Source organism: Lactuca sativa, chromosome 1, assembly GCF_002870075.4.
Source record: "Lactuca sativa cultivar Salinas chromosome 1, Lsat_Salinas_v11, whole genome shotgun sequence".
In the NCBI taxonomy this organism is placed as follows: domain Eukaryota; kingdom Viridiplantae; phylum Streptophyta; class Magnoliopsida; order Asterales; family Asteraceae; genus Lactuca; species Lactuca sativa.
Window position 1 is genome coordinate 2,431,284 of NC_056623.2, and position 23,529 is coordinate 2,454,812.

General features: G+C 32.1%; 1 protein-coding gene and 1 long non-coding RNA gene across 15 annotated transcripts; both read left to right on the forward strand.

Annotated features, from left to right (window-relative positions):
* The first annotated feature begins 2,139 nt into the window (after positions 1–2,139).
* On the forward strand, positions 2,140–16,392 carry LOC111894702 (uncharacterized). Of its 14 annotated transcripts, none has more exons than XR_006192133.2 (7): positions 2,140–2,315; positions 3,311–3,434; positions 4,076–4,141; positions 10,653–10,748; positions 10,872–14,930; positions 15,031–15,402; positions 15,485–15,797. XR_006192133.2 is itself a non-coding variant. In XM_042902342.1 (4 exons), exons 2-4 carry the CDS (start codon positions 3,421–3,423, stop codon positions 16,225–16,227), a joined length of 249 nt encoding a protein of 82 aa, XP_042758276.1. In that variant the 5' UTR covers positions 2,150–2,315; positions 3,311–3,420; the 3' UTR covers positions 16,228–16,392. The 14 variants fall into 14 exon arrangements, 1 of the variants encoding a protein (XP_042758276.1); XR_006192104.2 differs by having other exon boundaries at positions 2,147–2,315; positions 10,872–10,938; positions 13,160–15,402; XR_006192101.2 differs by having other exon boundaries at positions 10,623–10,748; positions 10,872–15,402.
* A 3,488-nt stretch (positions 16,393–19,880) lies between these two features.
* LOC111894728 (uncharacterized) lies at positions 19,881–22,368 on the forward strand. The gene is made up of 5 exons (XR_002851307.2): positions 19,881–20,408; positions 20,497–20,636; positions 20,722–20,805; positions 21,684–21,743; positions 21,831–22,368. It is a non-coding gene; the product is annotated as an uncharacterized LOC111894728 (long non-coding RNA).
* The last annotated feature ends 1,161 nt before the right edge of the window (positions 22,369–23,529 follow it).

A 23,529-nucleotide genomic window follows, 5' to 3' on the forward strand; every position in this document is an offset into this window, starting at 1 on the left:
CACCACCACTACCATCGTCATCGCCATCACCACCACCACCACCGCCACCATCGTCGTCACTACAACATTACCATTACCCACCACCATTACAATGTCATCACCCACCACTACGACCGCTACCAACATCACCACTAATAACACTACCACCACCACCACTACCAACACTGCCACCATCGCCGCTGCCAATACCGCCGCTGCCACCACCGGCTGCCACTGCCACCATCACCACCATTGCTACCACCACAATCAATGCCACCGCCACTGAAATTTTACTTTTTTATAATTTCATAATGTATCTTTACATATAAGTTAGAAAACAACGTAAAATTAAGCAAAACACGCAAAAAGGGTAATTCTGTTATGTTACATGAATTCCAATTTTAATATATGCGAACCAAACAGAATTTGGAATTAATTATAATTCCATTTCCTGCCAACCAAACAACATATGAAATTGGATTCAAATTTCTGACAAATTCATTTTCCAATTACATTTCAAATTCCTTCAGCAACATTCTGCAAACCAAACAACACCTTAGATTTGGAAATGACAACAATATGTTTAATTATGGTATATGGAATTCAAAGAAATATTAAAACAGAACAGATTATGTGGTCAATATATATTTTCAATATAATTAAAAACCATAATTAGGATAATTTAAATAATTTGTTAAATGTTTTCTTGTTGTGATTTCTATTTTTTTGTTAGATATATTATTGTTCTTCTATTTCTTTCTTATGCAACTTTTGTTTTATTTTTAGAATGTACATATATGATTTAAAAGAAAAGATAGTTGATCCTAATTTTTTTAGACATGATACATTTGTTGAAACGGTGATTAATTAAGGACATATAATATATGGGTGTAATTGGTATGGTACCAATTCATTTTTCTCTAAACCGTGTACCGTACCAGCTATAATTGGTATAAAAATTTTCTACCGGTACCGTACCAAGTATACTTGGTACCAATTTATTTGGCTACCAACATGTTTGGTTGGTACAAATTGGTAATGATATATACCAACTTCTTTTAATTTTCTATTGTAACATTTAAAAATAAGCAAAGACATTGAGATTTTGATGTTTAGTATAGAAATTAGTTACATAATTCTTTTTATTTACAAAAGAATTCTACTAAAATAAAGACATCGAGATTTTAATGTTTAGTATAGAAATTAGTTACATAGTTCTTTTTGTTTACAAAAGAATTATACTAAAATAACGTTTTAATTTTGTGCTTTAACGTGGTAATAACTATCGACTAATACAATCAAATGACTAATATAATGTTATTAAAACTGTAAACACTAAACACAATTAATAGTTGAAATATACGATTTCATTTATATATATATATATATATATATATATATATATATATATATATATATATATATAATTTTTGTACCATTACCGTACCAACATTGATCAATTGGTACAGTACTACCAACCAAACATGTTGGCTACCAAGTTTATTGGTTCGGTTGATAACATGTTGGTTGGTTTTCCGTGGTACAATTTTGCCAGACCTAATACAATATTGGAATTTGTTATTTAATATATATAGCAAAACATTTTTAAGGGCATGCATTTGGATAATGGAGGGGCGGGCTTTAGTCTTTAGGACCTTAGGTGATTCATGGTTGTGGACAATAGAGGTGTTCGTGGTTCGGTTTGAAACCGTGAAACCGGTCATCGGTTTGGTTTCATGGTTTGTATTTTTCTTTACGGTTTGACTTGCGGTTTCAAACTTTTCAAACCATACTAAATGGTTTGGTTTACGGTTTTCTAATTTTTCAATTATTTTAAATAAATAATTTTAAACAAATTATTAATTAAGAGATATACTAAAATTTTAGATTTAGTTATAACTTCAAATTTAACATATAATTAAAAAAAGTAAATGTTATAATATTAATGTGGAGTTATATATATATATATATATATATATATATATATATATATATATATATATATATATATATATATAATATCAAAACTATTCATTTAATTACCACAATTTTGTTTTGTGAAGTGTTAATGAAGCCCAAGTGCAAGTCTTCAAGAGTCCGTCCACTTCCAAGAGTCCAGAGCCCAAACGTAACCCTTATCGCAAATCGCAAAGGCGCAAACTCGCAATCGTTTCTTTCTCAGTTTCTTATAATTGTTTCTTTCTTCCATTCTGTGTCGTTGTTCTTTCTTCCAAATGCCAACTGAGTGAAGCATCGAGGTGAAGAGACAAGTCAGCTCTCCCTGCGGCTCCTCTTGCTCATCTCGTTGCTCTCCGCCTCTCTGATAAGGACATAAGGTATGTTCTGAGTTCTCACTTTTGATCAAATGTGTTACATGTTTCCGAAATCACCAATGTAGATGGCCATCGTAACCATCGTTTGCTGAAACGGGATCCAGAAGGTGTTCGAGGTTATTTAACTCGTGCTCCTCGAGTTCATGTTTTACTAAAATTGAAACTTTTGTTGATGCTAAAAAGAAACAAGTTTGTGCGGCTTTTTTTGTTGGATCATTCGTTTTTTACAGCTCCTCTTGCAGTCTTGCTCATTCATTTTTTATTGAATGAAAATATTTGTTACTTGCTAATTCTAAACTTCTACAAATATTTTTTTGTTGGATCATGCGTTACTTGTATAAATGCCCATGACAAGCTTTGTTTAGGGGTTTGGATAAGGACCAACACAGGTAAACCCAAATCGATTCCCTACCTTGAAGCTCACCTTTACAGTCTCGTCATTGCCTTCACTCCGTCTTCCTTACTCATGGCCGGACTTTGATTTGAACCGCTTCTTCTTCAACTCTTCCCACGTTCGCAAACTTCTTGCTCTTTCAACTACTTTCGGAACTCCCTGCGTATAAATAAAGGGAGGCTATTGTTAAAGAACATTGTTTCTTCAGAACTCTTTCCTCATCTTGTTCTCTCGCCTGTTCATCATTTTTTCTTTTTGATGTACTGAAAATCTTTATTGGAGTTTCTGATTGTTCTTGGTGTTTGGTGTTCGTGGCTTATGGTTTCTAGGTCTTTTCTCTATTCAGCTTCCAAGCACAAACACCATGGTGTTTTCGGTGATTTTTTTGTATGCCGTTCTAATTTCAATTGTGTTTCAACAAATTTAGGCTTGTAGGTTGTTGGTTTTGAATTGTCAGACTGATTATGGAAACATTGATTATGATTTTGTGATTTTATAAGATGAAATCCATCTTATGTGAATTGCTTGAGTTGATTTTAACAGAAATATATAGATATGAGACATTTAGTGATTATTAAATTAATAATGATTTCTTTATCTTCAGGCCACAATACTAAGGTTGCTAAGGAAGGATTTCATGGGAGTGACTCTGAAAATTTGGCTGTGGAAGCTCTTAAACTACTCAAGGAAAATGCACACAAATTGTTTGTAGAAATGCCTAAAAGAAGGTAATATTCTGAATTTGGTTGGTTTTCTCAAGAAAGAATCATAGAATTGTGTACATGATCCACTTATCCTTGTTTTCCCTTTTAAATTGGTTTAGACATTAACATTGTTTCATTTTCTTTAATTTGTACATGGTTTGGATTGATTTGACAAATGATGGACACATATTCCCCTACTTATTCCCTTGTATCCAACACAAATGGTCTAAATGACAATTCTTTGTACTGCTTGGTATCTTAAGACTCTTTTATTATTGATTAGTTTTCTTTAACAAAAGCAACATTCTTCTAAAGTATACCATTTAGCAAATAAATTTTCACATTACTAATGCTAAACTAGCTTTTATTTTCTTGGCTTTGTGATTAAATAGTCTTCCAATATGCTTGGCAATAATAACTATATGCTATTTCTTCCACTAGCACTTATCTGAAAAATATGACTTGCTTGATCATGATGCAAAATAAAAGTTATGAGTGAATGTAGCATTTCAAAACAAATCACAAGTTTTGGCATAAAGCTTTTTATTGGTTGTGAAAGTTTTGATAAGATGTCTTACTGTCTAAACTTTATATATGTTATTACAATTGCAAGAATATTTTTGACTTATTTCCATTTGTGCAACCATAATGCTGATTCTTTGTAGGGTTCCATATACACTGATTCTCACATACGAATTAACCAGTTCTAAATCTGTTGATTGTGTCAACAGGTATGTTACTCCCCCTTTTTTTGTTTATGATTCAGCTATTTGTCCATCAATTTATCAAACTGTTTCTTTAGGATTCTTTTAGCAAGTATGAATGTGAACAATAACTTAGAGTTTAGTTTACATTATGGTATATTTCTCCATCGGTTGTGAGATATCTATACTAGGACAACTTTCTTGACTTCCAAGATGGTGTGGGCTGTAGGATTAGTGGAAGCCTTCTCTACTTTTTATTTTCATTTTGCTTCTACCTTTTAGGATATGATTTATGAACAATCAGGTTGGCTCTCTAAAAAGGTCACATTCTAATTTGTGGAATAGTTTGTTTTTTTTTTTAATTATAAATTTTATTGGAGTAGAACGTTTGTAACCCTTTTGATTTGGTAAATAACCGATGAAAACACATTTTTTAGATTTCATATGCATTAGATTTAACCTACATAATCATGTATGATCATCAACAAAAGTTATAAATCATCTTTCTATAGAAAAATTGTGATTTTAAAGGGATCTATAGATCACTATCAATAAGGTGAATTGATTTTGATTCATGATTATGTTTATTTTTATAATTGATTAATTAAAGTCATCTCACATCATTGAAGCATAATCATGAATCAAAAAAACCGGCTTTCGGTCTTCAAACAATTTTATTCTTGTAAGTCTTCATGAAATTGGAAAATCATTGAAGCATTCTACTATGAAGTTTTTTATTTTTTTTTAGTTACATCGTTCATTTGATCCAATTATTGTTATATCATTAATATAAATTTGTTTATATTTAAGGTAAACTATAAAAAATAACAAGTAACTTTCAAATAATTATACATATCAAAGTATGTTGCTATTTTTACCATCTATTATTTTAACACTAAAAAGTTTAACCTTGCTATCATTTTAAATATGTTCATGACATCTTTTTAACTAAATACTAAGAAATCTGGAAAAAAAAATTAATAAAAAATTGGAATACTTTGTTACCTACCATGTATTGTACAATGATAAATCTACCTAAATAAACAGCATTTGAATTGAAAAAAAAACATTAAAAGACAATAAAATAAAAAGCATACCAATCGTTTAACATACAATCAAACTCTATATTCGGTGCGGTTTGCGATTTTTACTCTACACCACACCAAACTGCACTGCATACACCCCTAGTATGTGGATAAAGCTTATTTTAGCAATACTTTGTGGATAAAAATGTATTTATCAACATATCTGTTGTTTTTTTTAGCAACATCCTTTGTGGAATAATGTTCTTTTTAGCAACATACTTTGTTTATACAACTTTTTTTTTACCAATGCACTTTCAAATATTGTGTTTTGAGCAACGTACATTGTACAATAACGAGTTTTTTAGCAACACACTGTGGCAATATAATTTATAAATGCAGAAAATTACACAAATAGAACTATAAATGCAAAAATTACAAAGTTATCCCCTAGAATGGAGAAATTGCAAACTTAACCCCTACATTGCAGAAATTTACAAATAAACGTTTTTTGAATGCATAAAAATTATATAATTAACCCAATAAATCTAGAATACTACATAATAAACCTTTTGAATGCAGAAAACTATAGAATTAACCCCTATAATGCAAAAATGACAGAATTAACACCTATAATGTAGATATTGCAGAATTAACCCCTAAAATACAAATATTTACAACTAAACCCTTTGCATATAGAAAATTAAAGATTTAACCCTATAAAAGCGTGAAAGTATAGAATATGCATTATGAATGCAGAAAATTAACATGAATAAATCTTTAAACTTAGAAAATGAGATAAATAACCCTACAATGCAAAAACACTGCATTTTTGACTCTAACAAAGATAAATCCACGATAGGCTTGGTAACAAGGAAAAATATTTGAATGTTTGGAACTTAGAAATCAGCATGCTGAGCTATTGCTAAATTAATGCTAAACTTCCGATAGTAACTAAGCACAAAACAAAAGAATGTAGATAACATGGGCAAATCACTTATGGTATTTCAAAAACACTCAAAGACAAACAAGAACCCTAGCATGTTCGAGAGGCTAGTCTCTCCATAAAGTAACACCAATTTTTCTCCGATGCTCCCCTATTATTCTATTGCTAACTAAATAACTCCCAAATTGCAAAAGACAAATGTAATACTTCTTTCCAGATTTGCCCCTGTGATGTCTCCCACTACTTCTCTGGTTCTGCCACTGCCACCTCCAGGCATGTTCCCTTTTTGTCTTGGTCTTGATTTCCCATTCTACCCCTCCTTCTTCTAGAATATGTGTATTGTATTGGAGGTGTAACACTACCCTGCCCCCACAGATTCACCTTGTCCTCAAGGTGAAAGGAGGAAAGGTGTGAATCATGGTTTCAATATCCTCCCAAGTGGCCTCGGTAATCGGTAACCCCTTTCAACGAATGAGTACTACGGTGGGTTTGTTGGATGATGCGACTGTGGATCGTACACCAAGCAATGCTTTAGGTTCCACGAGTAGTTCCATGTATGCAGTTAATTGGGATGGAAAAGTTGGTGAACTCGGGTGGGGTCCGATCGCTTTTTTTAGTTGCGAAACATGGAACACAAGATGAATTTTTGCAGATTCTGGAAGTTGTAGATGATACGCTACAAAGCCTACCTTTTGTAAAATCTCATATGGTCTATAATAACGTGATGCCAACTTCTCGTAGGTCCTCCTTGCTAAAGATTGTTGGCGGTATGGTTGGAGTTTCAAATAAACCTTCTCGCCAACCAGAAAGCTTACATCCTTATGGTGGCGATCTTCTAACGATTTCATCTTCTGTTGAGCTCGGATGAGATTAAATTTCAGTTCATCCAGTATCGCGTTTCTTTCTTGCAACTGTTCCTCCAACGAGAACACTGTTGTAGTGCCTCTCCCACATTGAACCAGATGCGGGGGTTCTCTTTCATATAAAGCCTGGAAGGGTGTGAATTTTGTTGAGCCGTGTTTTGAGGTGTTGTACCAGTGCTCCGCCCATGGCAGCCACTGAATCCACGTCTTTGGTTTCCCTTGAATAAAACTTCGCAAGTAAGTTTCAAGAGTTTTGTTTACTACCTCCGACTGTCTATTGGTTTGGGGGTAGGCGGTACTCCTTTTAAGGTTGGTCCCATGTATGCGAAATAGTTCCCTCCAAAAGTTACTTATGAAAACTCTATCACGATCGGAGACGATTGAAGCCGAGAATCCATGTAACTTCACAATTTCTCGAATGAAGAGATTTGTTACTGTCGATGCGGTGAACGGATGTTTTAGACTAAGGAAATGGGCATATTTGGTAAAACGATCAACCACAACTAGAATGGTATCCATGCCATGAGACTTTCGTAGCCCTTGAATGAAGTCCATTGTCACCTCCTCCCACACTTGATTGGGTAACAACCACAATGGTATACATGATTCGCAAGGCGTTGATACGTTTTTAGCTCCTTGGAGTGACCCCCCACGGCTGAATCGTGGTACTCATGTAGCAATTTGGGGATGTAACTTAAAGAATCAGGGATCACAAGTCGACCCTTGTAGAGTAAACGCCCATGTTCTGAAATGAACCCTTTTGGTGGGTTTTCATTATTTCCTAATTGCTCCAATATTTTCAAAATAAATGGGTCAGATTTGATTTCTTGGTACACCGACTCCAAAATTAGCCCTCTAGAAGAATGGGAAGGAGTACAAAACATTTGAAAGAATCCAAGGCAATAAATAGAGCCTTAGGGATTTCATTCTTCCTTGCACCTTGGCTTGCAGATTCGCCAACCCTTTTTTGTCCCCCCTTAGGGACGATTTCTAACCCTATTAGGGTTTGTGAAATTGATCATTCTATTAGTTATTTTTATTCCGCTCTTTCGTGTCATAGTTTTGATTATTTTCGCTACCTATTTAGAGTCAATGTGATGCATAGAAAATCCGACATGCATATGTATAGTGTGTTGATTGATGTATTGTAATTTACACTTTAGAATTGCAATAACAAAAAGGTTTGTATGAGAAGTTCAACTCTATGTGAGTTCATTGATTTTTTTAGTTTCTTGTTATTGATTTTGATTAATAAAACAATTGAATTTTGTGTATTGTTGATTTTATTCTATTGTGCATGCCTTATTAGGTTGATTAAAGTTTTTTGTGTGTTGATTGAGGTTTTATTGTGTGTTTGATTGAGGTTTTTCTTTTATAATTTCTCAAATTTCTCAAATAGCCATATGGTCAAATGATCAGATTCTTCGTCTTGATGAATTAGCCTATAATATTTATGTCCATTATCTCTTTTGGCCAAAAACTAATAACTTGTAATGAATCTTCTAGAATTTCAGTTATACCTTGCAAAGAAACAACTCAAGTTACAATTTCACTTATACCTTAGAAAAAAAACTAGAGGCCCTAACTCAAAATAGTACATAATCATCATATCGTTTAGGTCGCTTGATGGTTCTCTTTGGTGTGGTGTGGCGAATGCACCTTTGTACATGCACAAAGGTGCATTTTTTTTTTCCTTTTTCTTGGGTTTGGGGTTGGGAATAGGCTTGGGACTGTAGTTAGACTTGGGATTGGGATTGGGATTGGGCTTGAGCTTGAATCAGAATCTGAACAAGAATCAGAATCGGAATCAGAAGAGGTCAAAGCACGGGCCCAACTATAAGGGTTCCAAAAGGGAGTAAAAAGGCCAAGAATCCAGCTAAGGGGGAGCTGCAAGAAATAAAAATTTGCTGTAATATATCATAACATCATACTTTCATTCCCTTATAATATTACAACATTGTATTTTGAAAAAACCACTTAATATGGGATTCTTAACCAAATAAAATAATTGAGTAGATTTTTTAATAATTAGAAAGTAGTGATAGTGAAACTATATTGATTGTTAATTTAAAAAAAAATATTTAGTTATTTACCTGGAAGAAATCCAAGAGGAAGGTTACATACACTTAGGGAAGATATATTGTGTGCTAACAGATAACAACGAAGCCATACAGCCTGCGTAAATAAAATAAATTAAGAATAAATGAGAATTATTTTAAATATAGTTGTGTATTTGGGTACCAAATTCTAAATGCAAAGCCACATGCAACATGTCCACAACCAAATAATGCAATCCAGTGATGAACATGGCAACAACATAATGTTGTTGACTTGCTGCATGACCATCACTAATGAGTCGTCATCATTTATGCAGCAAGGCCAACATTTTACAACTATGTTGTTGCCATATTCATCATCATTGAAATTGCATTATTTGCTTGTAGACTTGCTGCATGTGGCTTTGCTGTTGGATTTTGGTATCCAAATACACAACTATGTTTAAAATTATTTTCTTAATTTATTTTTAATTTATTTTAATTACGTAGGTTGTATAGCTTCGTTGTTATCTGCTACCACACACTCTATCTTCCCTTTGTGTATGTGACCTTCCTCTTGGATTTCTTCTAGGTAAATAACTAAATATTTTTTCCTTGATTTAACAATCAATGTAGTTTCACTTTCACTGTTTTCTGATTATTGAAAAATCTACTCAATTATTATATTTGAGTAAGATTTTCATATTGTGTAGTTTTTTCAAAATATAATGTTGTTATATTATAAGGGAATGAAAGTATGAAGCTATAATAAATTACATCAAATTTCTATTTCTTGCACTTTTCTCTTAGCAGGATTCTTTGTCTTTTTTCTCCCTTTTGGAACCCTTATAGTTGGGCTCGTGCTTTGACCTCTTTGTCTTTCTCTTTCGATTCCTGTTTACATTCCGATTCTTCAAGCCCAAGCCTACTCAATTATTATATTTGAGTAAGATTTTCATATTGTGTAGTTTTTTCAAAATATAATGTTGTTATATTATAAGGGAATGAAAGTATGAAGCTATAATAAATTACATCAAATTTCTATTTCTTGCACTTTTCTCTTAGCAGGATTCTTTGTCTTTTTTCTCCCTTTTGGAACCCTTATAGTTGGGCTCGTGCTTTGACCTCTTTGTCTTTCTCTTTCGATTCCTGTTTACATTCCGATTCTTCAAGCCCAAGCCTAATTCCACTCACAATCCCAAGCCCAATCGCAGTCCCAAGCCTATTGTCAACCTCAACTCTAACCCCAAGACCAAACCTAACCCCAAACCTAAACCTAAGAAAAAGAAAAAAATGCATCTTTATACATGTACAACAGACATTCGCCACTAGACCAAAGAGAACCATCAAGCGACTTAAGAAATATGATGATTATGTACCATTTTGAGTTAGGGCCTTTAGTTTTTTATTTTTATTTTTTTGGCAAGGTATAAGTGAATGCACAATAAAATAAAATCAATAATACACAAAATTCAATTGTTTTATTAATCAAAATCAATAACAAGAAAGATAAAAAAATTAAAGAACTCACATAGAGTTGAATTTCTGATACAAACCTTTTTGTTGCAATTATAAAGTGTAAATAACAATAAATTAATCAACACACTATACATATGCATGTTGGGTTTTCTACACATGGAGAATGTACCTTTTGGAAAAAAAACCTAACAGGGAGTACGATCAGATACTGAAGTTGGATCTAATTTCTCAAGTTCACAAAGATTTTTAATATTCTAAGGTTCAATTCTTTTCAACACCGCATAGCAGGTACAAACTATTTTGCTCACTTTCTTGCACATTTGTGTTAATTTGTGTGGTTGTGTCTGGTTGTATTTATATTATGCAGTCGTGAATTTGCATAGTTTACATAAGTTGATAATTTCACTGCAGAGGATGATTAAGGCCTCGTTTGATAGTTGCTGATTGAGAAAGTGCTGACTGAGAAAGATCTGTCTGGGTAAGAAATCCTGTTGTTTGACTGTACATCTGACTGAATGTGCTGAGTGATGAAAAATGACCATTTTACCCTGCTGTTATATATATTGATGGATTAAATTGCTGAATAATTATAAAAACATACATATTATCATATCAAATCTAAATTACACACAAATAAAAAATGTCATACAAAATGTAAATTAAACATTAATAATTTAATATCCAAATAAAAACATAATGAAATTTAAAATAACATAATTTAATGTAAAGTAGGTGAAAGTAGTCGATTTGCAATCTGATCACACAAAACATGCATATATTCAACGGCTTCTGGACCCCATTCTATGCCTTGTATGTTTTCTCTATCAATTCCCCCACCTTGGACGTCAGGAGTAACCAGTGTCCTCCTCAAAATTTCTAAACAAGTCATCTTCTATATTGTATTTCCTTATAAAATTATGGACCGCGACACAAGCAATGACTATGTCTTTTTGCACTGTAAAAGGATAAGGAGCCATTTGTTTTAAGATTGGGAATCTCGGCTTCAATACACCATAAGCACGCTCAATAACACAAGCAATGACTGTCTCTTGCATCTCTTTTTTTTTTTCCCACCAACTTCCTTATTTTTTGAACGCCCCAAAGATTCTTCACTTGCACCTACGTGTTGTGTTGAGGTTTCCATTGGAACATCATCATCAAAATCATGGGGACTAAACTCTTCTACAGAACTAGGGAGTGTAGAAGATGGCCCCCAACTTTGAAATCCGATTGATGTCGACCCTTCAAATAGTTGGGTGCAAAGATCAGGGAACAATAGGGGTTTAGTTTTCAATGACAACACGAACTTGTTCAACTGTTTACAATTTTTATAAATATTAGTTTATGTTATAAATTTAATCAAATAGTGTATGTTATAAAAATAATCATAATAGTATTGATTAAAAAAATATTACCTTCCCCTCTTCTTTCCATTGTTCATCGGTCAAATTAAATTTATTTTTTATAGGATCATATATATTGCCGGTTTTCTTTTTGAGTTTCACCCAAGCAACATACTTTGATTTGTAGTAGTCAGAGTGGTTTCTCATTTGCTTTTGATCAACCTCTTTACCGTGTTCGTTTATCAATTTTTCGCGTATTGTCTTCCATGAACTTGCCTTAAGCCCAGAACCCTCATGACCATTAGTGGTTAGTTTATGGATACATGCATCAAGAAAAGTTTTGTCCTCACTTTCGTTCCAAACCAACATCCTAAAACATTAATATTTAAAGTAATTTATCATAGTTTTTATCAAGTTTAAGAACAATTTTAAACATAAAGCAATTTTCAACCAAGGAAGTTAACATCATCCTAAATTATGATTTGATACCTTATACACAAACAATTTCAGATGTCACAAAAGATAACAAACTAACAATTAAGGTCAACAATATCAAAGCTATAAAATAAGAAAAAAAAACAGCCCAATTTTTGATTTTATAGCTTATACTTTTGATACTAACACAAGCTCAATAATTGGAAGGCATGTGATGTTGCATGCATTCCCCCTCTCGCTCATTCTTCAAGGAACAATTGGATTATTAAAAAAGTTAGGTTACCATTAATCTTATAATAATTATTTATTATTAATTTTACTTTTGTACTTTACACATAAAAACACAACATTTGATTGTATTTTCTGTAAAACATGTGATCGTGGGCTTGAAAATGGGAATTTACAAACCTACTTGTATTTTCCAATTCACATTCAATTTCAATTCACAAGCTATAAAATCAAAATTCAGAAAAAAAAACTTCCAATTCACTTTCAATTTCAATTCATAAGCTATAAAATATGAACCGGAGAAAAAAACTTCCAATGTGAATTGGAGAAAAAAACTTCAAATTCAGAAAAAAAAAAAAAAACAACTACGAATTCACATTCAATTTTAGAATTCATAACATTAGAAAAAAAAACTTCAATTTTCAGTTCTTATACACAAACAACTACAAAACAAAACATAAACAAACTTCCAATTCACATATAATTTCGAAATTCATCATATTAGAACAAACAATTTCACATTTCAGTTCTTTACACAAAGAACTACAAAAAAGAACAAAAAAAGCTTATCATATGAACATACAGGTTGAGAATTCATAATATTCTAACAAATACTAATTTGATTTCATAAAAAACTACAAATTTCATACCATCAAAGCATAATTGGTATCTGATTTTGAAAATTATTAACAGAAAAATTATCTAACCTGTGTGATGGATCGAGAAGGCGTCACTGATGACGGTGGCGGAGGTCCGGCGAGGTGGCACAGGTCCGACTGTTTGGCGTTCACTCGTTGTGGAGTTCTTCCTGGCGGCTGCTGTGCTTTTAGGTCACTGGAAGGGAAGCGAATGGGGGAAGAAATAATAACGACGCAGGGGCAAGATAAGGGCAAGATCGTCTAATTTCCAGTCAACAATTGTGTAAAAACTGAGCCAGAAAGCGATTTGGGTCAGTAGATCTTACCGAGAAAGCTCAAATCAAACACCAAAGGTTTGACCGAGTCAGCCCAATTTGCTGACTCGACCCAGTCAGACAATTATCAAACACTCCCTAACTTCTTATGTGGTTTAAGATCATGGTGAATGTATGCTCTATCAAGTCAAAAAAAACCCAAGCTGAAGCATTATGAGTTTTGACGTTTGAGGAAAACAAGTCTAAGGCAATGGATGATGAATGTTTTGAAGTTGAGAGTGACAAGAACGGGATTGTGAAATTTGTTTTCAATAAAGGAAAACAAAAAACAATGAATCAAGAAAATGAAGGATAGAGAGCCCGTAACTCGAGCTTTATGTCAAACTTATATACGGTGAAGTGTTGCCATTTAACTTGGTGAAGTCTCCATTGTGGAAAGAAGCTTTGAGACTTATAGGAGAGTATGGGAAAGGATCGAAACTTCCTTCATATCATGAGGCGAGAGTAACATACCTAAAGAAAGAGGTAGAATGTGTTGAAAAAGGGTTGAATAAGTACAAGGAAGAGTGGAAGAAAACCAAGTGCACTCTTATGTTTGACGGTTGGACAGATGGAAAACAAAGGTCTATCACAAATTTTCTTGTGAATAGTCCAAGTCGCACGGAATTTGTGAAATCAATTGACACATCTTTGTTTGCTAAAGATGCAAATAAGTTATTTGAAATGCTTAATTCAATTGTTGAAGAAATTGGGGTGGAGAGACCTCGTTTAAATTGGTCACCGTGTTTAAATTGGTTTATGTGTTAGTCGGTTCAAAGTTGGAGCAAGAGAGACCTCGTTTAAATTGGTCACCGTGTTCCGCCCATTTAATTGACTTGATGTTGCAAGACATAGGAGGTGGAAAAACATTCAAAGACACTTTAGATAAAGCACGAAAAGTAACCGTTTATATTTATAGACATTGTGTTTTGTTATCCATGTTTAGAAGGTTCACCGATGGTTAAGAATTAACACTGGGTAACACGATTCGCTACTTCTTTTCTTACATTGAAAAGATTTCAAGGGTTAAAACATCCAATTCAATAGTTGTTTGCTTCTAATGAATGGGCCGAATCCACCTTTGCTTCTAAAGATGAAGGGAAGTTAGTTGAAAAAATTATTTTGGTTGATGTCAACTTTTGGAAGGCTATAAAATATTGTTTGAGTTGTGTAGTTCCTATTTTTAAGGTATTGAGACTTATGGATGGTGATGTGAAACCGACAATGGGATATATATATATATATATATATATATATATATATATATATATATATATATATATATATATATGATTAAACACATACTTTCTTTTATTTTATAAACTAGTCTTCATTTCGAGGAGAACTTTAATGCTGATAAAGAAGTCAAATGTGGATTGTATGATGTCATTGAAAGGATGTATGATAGACCAACAGTGGTGACAATTCATGAACAACTTGTAAAGTTCATTGAGAGTATCGGGATGTTTGGGATATCCGCAGCCGTGTTAATGAGAAAGAAAATGCAACCTGGTAACTTTTAGGAAAAATATAACCTAGTAAAATATATAATAATTACATTATTATTTATTACTCATTTGTTCTATTAAATTGTACCTAAATGGTGGTCAAGTTATGGAGATGAGTGCCCAGAACTTCAACATCTTGCTATTCGTGTCTTGAGCCTCACATGTAGTGCCACTGGATGTGAGAGAAAGTGGAGCAGTTTTGACCATATACACTCCAAAAAGAGGAACCGTTTGGAGTAACAAAGGTTGAATGTATTGGTGTTTTGTGAAATATAACATCAACCTTGATACACGCCTTCAAAAGAGAAAAGAAAGAGGGGAGACTTATGATCCAATATGTTTGTCGGACATGGAGTCAGATGATGAATGGATTACTGAAAAGGAGGATGTATGTCTCCCCGAAGATATCTCATGGATGGATGTTCATGAATGTTTTAAAGAGGATGAAGGAACTAGTACTAATAAAAGGAAGAGAGGTAAATTATACAAAGGGATGATTACATATTATAATATTAACAAGTGTCAAGTTTAATAAATTCAAGCTTTATTTATTTGTAGGACCAAGGAACCTAAACAAAGTGCCTAATGTTAAAGACAAAGCTAAAAGCCAACTTGTTGACTTAGATGATGAGGATGAGGGAGATGATATTGGTTTCCATGAGACAACGGTGGTTGAAAATGAAGATGATGATGACCACTTTATCCCTAAAGTTTAGTTTTATGATTTAAACACACCAAGTCTTTTTGTCACTTGCTTTGTTACTAAATCACTAGTTGTTTTTTGGTACTTTATGACATGTATGACCCTAACTAGTGAATTTGTAATATATTAGTAAATGTGCCTAAATATTCGGCTTATATTTTGTTGACACATGATGTTATATATAATTTTTCGTATATAAACTTTAGTGTCATGACTCTTACGAGTCGAGTCGAGTCACGAGTTAAAATCTAGGCTTTCAAGTCACAAGTCGAGTCACGAGTTAACAACTATGGTTCAGGGTAACAGATGCATCTTCCATTTGAAGAGTGATCTAAGTTTATGATCATGATTGATAGATAAATGTACAAAACAATCTTCGCAATGTGGAATTATAGATTTAAAATAATCATTTTACTTTTTTGTTGAAAGATATATTCTAAAAGTCCAAGATGCTCTTGAAGTATGTGAATACCATCTGTGGGCTCATGACGATGCAAGAAGTAGTGCCCAGAAAATTTTATCGACAATCAACAATCTCAAGGCAAGATGCCAATGGAAGTTAAGGTTAACACTTGCTAATCAATTAGAAACTGTATAATACTAGTTCTTTTTTTAGCATTTAAATTTGATTTACTCTGTGAACAGTGGGTAGTAGATGACAATAATGTGACACTCTTTACAGAGCTTCCCGCATGGGTCTCTATCTAGTTTAATATATAAATCGTCAATAATTTTAAATAATGTTTTGAATTTTTATTCTGTCCTTACAATATATATTTTCGGCACTACCTATTTGAATAAGTTTTTGTTCATGCTTTGACTGCAATTTTTATTTATGGTACGATTATTGTTTAAGGTTAAAAATAAAAATGTAATATCTTTTCGTTTTAAAAATAAAAGCGCGTCGATATTTTGAGTTTAAATATACATACATTACAGGTTTTGACTAAAAATGTATGCACGTATATATGCTTTAGTTTAAATATATAAGTATTTTATTTACTATTTTCGGTTAAAATTAAAAGTAATTTGAAATTAAAAAAAATAAATAAAAAAAAAGATAATTGTTTCGACCTTAACATCAGGCAACAACCTCTTCGATTTCCTCGGTTTCACGAACAAAACAAGCTTTTCCACTTTCAAATCCCTCTATTTTTCAAATAGTTATATACATAAGTTTCAATTTAAAAAAGTAAATATGTTTAAACAAAAATGATGGCATTTAAAATAAAATTGTGATTATGTCCGAAAAATTAAAGATATTTTAGATGTGCATAATATATATGTTTTCTATTAGTTTTGTTGTCTACAATATATGCCAATAGAAAAGATGAAATCAGAAAAAGAAAAGTTATGTGCTCCTTGGTAAACAACTAAACTACACAAAAAAATCCATAGTTGTTTTTTACATCTCGTAAGAAACATTATACATGCCATTGTATGTTTTTAACATTGGAAGTTTAGAATTGCCAATGTACATCTTTTACATCTTACCATGTACATCTTATAAGAAATGATTGAAGAAGATATATTAATATGGTTTAATCTCATTAAATTTTACATCTTAGAATTGCCGACTTTTTAGTTGAACCGGTCAGTTGATCGGTTCCCGGTTCGACCATAGATTCAGCCGATTCGACCATAGATTCAACTAAGAAAATTTCATATATCTGACAGGGTATGCATCGCTCTTTGAGTTGTGTACACTTTGAAAATGGTTAATTTTTCTTTGGAAGTGTGTTGTGTTTTTAACGGGCTAGTAAAAAATTCAACTATACAAGTCTCATAAATCGGTTCATATTATCCAAATATTTTTAACGACACATGAATATTTTTAACGACATATTAAAAACATGTTTGTAATCATATATGAATATTGATGTAAGCTTTAATGTATAAAACATAATTTGGATATAAAAAATCTCTATACAATCATATTATAATCTTAAATGAATAAAACACAAAATTTAAATATACTAATTAACTATTTTCCTTATAATCAAAACTAATACAACTCAAACAAAAATTTGAATACAATAATTAACTATTATTCTATAATTCATAAATGAAGTAGATGTGAGATCTATAAATCTTTGTTATTCATAGTTGTAGAAGCGGTTTTTGTTGGAATCTTTTTTTTTTTTCTTTTAAGGAATTGGTTAATCGTCCAGTAACAAGTAAGAATAGCAAATTTTATTCGATACACGAAAAAGAACAAATAATGAAATAATTGGAATCACTAATAGTGCATGCGTTGTTGTATTAAATCAAAATCGGAAGGTTCTTTCTTGACATAACTACAAAAATGTAGATTTTTGGAAAGATACAAAATAGAACTTCTAACGCAAAATAGAATAGATCTGTTGAATTCGATAATCATAAATGAATAAGTCTTCAACATTTCCACTTTATAGTGTTTTCTTGAGCACGAACATTCAAACATTACATTCCAAAAGATCTTGGATTTAATGTAGAAAAATAAATATATTACAATTTTAATCATAAAGGAATAAAATACAAGACAAAGACGAAAATACATAATAATCATAAATGAAAAAAAATCATATTATTCAATTCATATATGATTAGTCTTATTTATATATGATTAAAGTCTTATTCATATAACTTGCTTTATATATTTTTATTAGCATCATTTATATTTGACATACAAATGATCTCTTCCTTGCACCTAAGCCAATCAAAATAAAGGAACATGAAAAAATAAAAATAAAAATAAAAACTTTTTGCCAAATTAACAAGATGGTGTTCCAATAAGATACCTGAACATAGGTAAGATTAAGTTGCTCTAACCAATCGGTTTTCACGCAGACCTTTTCCTCAAAGAAAACATGGCTACTTCTTTTGAGAATGGCAGCAATGGTGTATCCTAATGCCATTAATCCACCAAGAAGACGCACACTCACTTCAAAGGTGATTCTAGGTGATATAATGAATGGACTATCAGACACCCATTCCAAAAAAAATTACAAATAACAATTTACTTTATCCTTACAACTGATCTTTTAATATAAAAAATCAAGATTTGGAAAAGATACATACCTCAAACATAAGATTGTACTTTCCATCCGTGTTTCTCATCCTGAGATATGATTGACCAACTTCAGGGTCTTCACCAGGTGGAAGAAGATAAATGTCATACGCTTCTTCTTTTCTTTTTATGATGATTTGGAGAAAGAATTGCTTTCATTTGCTCTGGTGTCACTGACTTTTTAGACTACAAAATTAAACAAAAACCAATCACTAAAATGAGCCTTGTAAATTCCCTTTTGAACAGTAAATGAGGAGCTAACCTTCAAAATATAACTAGGATTCTGAAATCCGAAGAAAGGATTGAACTTGTTTATAATTTTTATATGTGTAGTTTGTAGATCAGGCTCGATGAAAGCTTTGCACATAGGATATACCTGAGTGCAAGGATAGCTTGAATCATATAGAGAACAAAACTCGAAAAGATATATGATTAGTCGATTATAAAGATAATCAAACTGAAATATACGGTTTTAGAGATTTGATGAATGATTTCTTCAGGTTCTTGACCAACACGTTGAATGTCCCTTAAAACCCTCTTGACAAGATCAAAGTGTACTCCACCAGTTACAGAGACACGAAGATCTAGCAATGGTCGTAGCTTTTCACTCAGTTCATAAATTCCTTCTATAATAACTATCCGAGAAGAAGGAACTTCGACGTTAAGTAATGACGATCAAAGCAGGTAAACGGAAGGGTTGCGGAAGGGATGTATGGTGGTGACAGCTCGATTAGGGTTAAAGGTTTGAAACTTGTATTTAGAAAGTGAGAGGAAGAAGGATACGTGAGTGAGAGACAGGGGGAGAGAGAAAGAGAGATTCCAGTAAATTGACAAAAATAGGCTAACGTTTAATGACCATATTACCCTTTAGTCTATTAAAAATTTACAATTTCATCCTAACTTTTAGAAATTTACAATTTCATCTCATGACTTTTATAAATTATATTAGCCTTAAACCGTAATATTTGAATAGCTTAGATCTGTTCTCGCGTTCTCAATCTTTTTGGTGTTCTCATTTGATCATACTCTTATATCTTTACTATCTTATAAAACAAATCTCATTATTTCTAAAAATAAATTGATTATAATAATATTATTTCTTTAAGACGTTCAAATATTTGAGCTCAAAGTACAACCAAACATTAATAAAATAATATTAAAATATTAAACACACTGACTTTAAAATCTTATCTACGTTTGACCCAACTACTATACGCAACTACTATGTTGATCGAGTCTTTCGTTGATGCCGAGATATCGGCAAATATCTGTGGTCGTCTTCCCTCATATCATTGCCCCCATCCCCTTTCTATGATCAATTGAATCAACAAATTACAGTAAGTCATAGAAACACGTCTATTTGCTTCCGGTTAAACCCTAGCTGTCATCACCAACACCACCACTCTCCTTATTCTTTCCTCCCGTCGGTGGCTTTCACCAGTGCTCCACATAGTTTTCGCTTCTAAGAATAAACTTGAGGGGGTTTGTTGCTAACCCATTTTAGACTTTTTTGTTTTGGTTTTTGTTCGTTTTTACGTTTCTGTCTACGAACCCTAACCACCAGCCGCCGCCAACAACACCACTAATGTTCCTGCTACCGCGACCACCAGTAACTGTCGTCGTCACCCACCCTTCATCCTGGAAAACACACCACCATAGCGTACCACTTACCACCACTATTGTCTGATGCTACCATTGCATGTTTCTTCCTTCACCACCCAACCAATTAGGTATTTTTAGTAAAAATCCTAATTGCCTATTAGTTAGATACTTAACCACTTTGTAGAAGCCTAATTCCTTATTTTTATTCATTTATAGGTTTTTACTGGACCATACAACGCAATAGAAGACATACGTGGGTTATTTGTTTGTTGGTGAAATCGTACAAGCCTAATTGCATATTGCTTATCTCTTCTGAGAAGCAGAAGAACTCAAGAAAAATTGTGATTTCATTAAAGGTTTGGGGTAGTTAATATTGTTGAAATTTATTCATTTGCCATCACGATATGGTAAATAATTTACTATCATCTACTGTAACAACAGGGACATAGGAAAAGATTTGTCAGGAACTCCTTACAAATGACAAGAGGAAAGCTTCATTAGAGCATTTTAATGGAACAACGGAGGGTAATGTGAAGAGTTATCTTTATTTGTTAATTTGTTTTACTTTCAGTAAAGATTTATGCTTCATGTCCTGCATCTTTATTTTGATTATTTAATTGGGGTAGGTTTTTTTGGGTGACTTTGAGGCTTTGAGCTCTAACTGGTTCGAATATTTTGCTCAATTTTGTTTTTTTTTACTCTTTTGATATAAAATCTAATAGGTTAGATTTTTTTTTTCTCACAAGTTTTTTTTCTTCTCCTGTGAGTCTGTTTGTATTATTGAGCCTGGGATGAGGAATTTCCGTTTTTACTTAAACTGAACCAACTGCTGGTAAGTCTCTTTTTGAGTTTCTCTAAATTTTTTATGTAAAGTTTTAATGGTGCTCTATGTGTCTTTTCTTAATTTTATAAAATATGTTTGATTTTCGAAAGAAGTAAAGCAAAACAGCATAAGCTTTATCTTCAATCTGTTATGTGACTTGAAATCAGGGTAAATTTGTGGCTCTTTTGAATGGGTCATTATATAATTTATTGTTTCCCTTTCTTATCTGATTACTTAGGGTATAAGCAGTTTTGTGTTTGACCACCCCTCACATTTAATATAGTAGCTTTAATTGAATGTTTCTCAATTTGTGAATGTAATTTTTTTTTTTGCTTCTTTGAATCCCTCCTCTCCTTACTCTTTTATTTTTGCTTTTGTGTCGGGCAACCTGCAGTATCTTTTACATTTTAGTAAAAGACCTCTTCAAAATGTTTAGAGCGTACTCAACTGGAAGATTGTTTCACTATTCTTACACTTCTTTGGAGAATATATTATTGAATATGTCATGGTTTCTTAAGCTATTATATAATATTAGTTATTGGTGGGATCTTATTTAAAGAGGATGCATATCTTATTCCAGGCACATCTAGAAAGAAAGCAAAGGAACTGGCTGTTGAGGATGCCCTTTGCAACATGGTTGGTGAGAATTCTACACCACATGCTTTATATGTTGATTTCCAAACGAAATTCTAAGTAATCAAATATGTTTACTTGATGTTCTTATCAGTTATCATGCTCCGGATAGAATGTTTGTTGTATAAACAATATGAGGTGTCGAAGCAATGGTCATGTAGCTGGTGAAAAATTTGGACCAAAATACCCCTGTCAATGGAAGATGTGGTATCACTTATGATATTAATGTTTTAGCATTCTCTATGTCTTATTCCAATATTTAATTGCTCTGTTGGTTCTTGGTGCAGGTCTGAGTCTAACTGTTTGTTTATTACTTTTCATTTGGTTTAGTTTTTAAAAGTTTCTCTAATACTTCTTACCTGATGATCAACTTTGCAGCCGTGTTGTACCCATCATGATCAAAATGTTTCGTTTTGTTGCTTGTTCTTTACCGATTAAATTAACATTTTCCATTTTTCATGTAGATTGAATAATTTTTGTTTTATGGATCCTTATTTTTGTTTTATGGATCCTTTTCAACATGAATTTCATCTTAACTTGTAGCTGAATCGGGTGAATTTGCAGTTTATTTTTTCAAGTATTATTTTCTTCTAAATTTGCGAGAAATGTCAAAATTTAAGGGTTTAGCTTTACATGTGTTTTGGGGTTTAATAGTATTCATGTGTTTAAGTAATAGAATTATGATGAGTTTTTTTTTTATTTTTTATTTTTTTTTATTTTTATTTTTTATATTTCTTTCTCACAATGTCAGTGATTGTTTGATCACATCACCGACATGAATCCACTTTGATCAAGGAAAGTATCTTTATAAATTTCATTTTTTTAATAAATTATTAATGGAGTTTCATGTTTAGATTGCAACAGTTTGTGGATATAAACATCAAACGTTTGGTGTGAACTAGGATAAAATGCTCTTCCACAATCAGAAAGAACTATACAAATCTGATCAATCGTTTCTTCTGGTTTTAATACAAAACCATAAATTGGCGAGAGGAGTTGGTGATCCATGTTACCACAAAAATATGTTCCTTCCAAATTCATTAGTTTACATATTAACATGTAAATTCCTTTGTTACAGCATAAAACACACCCTAGATAGCTTTTCTTTTTGCAATTTATATTGTATTGAAATATTAGATGTGTTTAAGTGTGCAATTATTAAATGTTTATGAGAAATTCAAATGAAATATAAATTATAATTGTCGTTTTAAATTGCTAACCGTTAGTATACATGACAATGTTAATTGAAATTTAGAGTTCTTAACAATAACATACATGACAATGCTAATTGAAATTTAGAGATCTTAAGGTTAATAAATATGATATTGTGTCTAAAGTGTAAATATCGGTATCACTTAAAAAAATAAAAAGAAATATAGATATTCGTTATTCGGTTAACCATTAATATTAGACAACATGAATAGTGACCAAACCATTAATATTAGACAACATGAATAGTGACCAAACCATTAATATTAGACAACATGAATAGTGACCAAACCAGAAACCAAAAAACCATATGTTATACATGCTTGATTACCAAAACGAAAAAAAGTCAAAATAACCGAAACTATTTGTTGGAAATTAACTACTCACGACCGTTGTATCGCACGAATTTACCATTGGGATATACATAACTAACCGCCAAAAAGAAACGATTCACCAAAATAAAATTATTCAAAGTCTGATAATTCTGAGGTTCGATATATATATATATATATATATATATATATATATATATATATATATATATATATATATATATATATATATATATATATATATATATTGTT

Bases quoted from the DNA above. Each gene is read 5' to 3' on its own strand.
- LOC111894702 (XM_042902342.1), top strand. The intron at 4,142-16,058 runs GTATGTTACTCC...TTTTGTTGAAAG, and splicing joins TCTGTTGATTGTGTCAACAG to ATATATTCTAAAAGTCCAAG.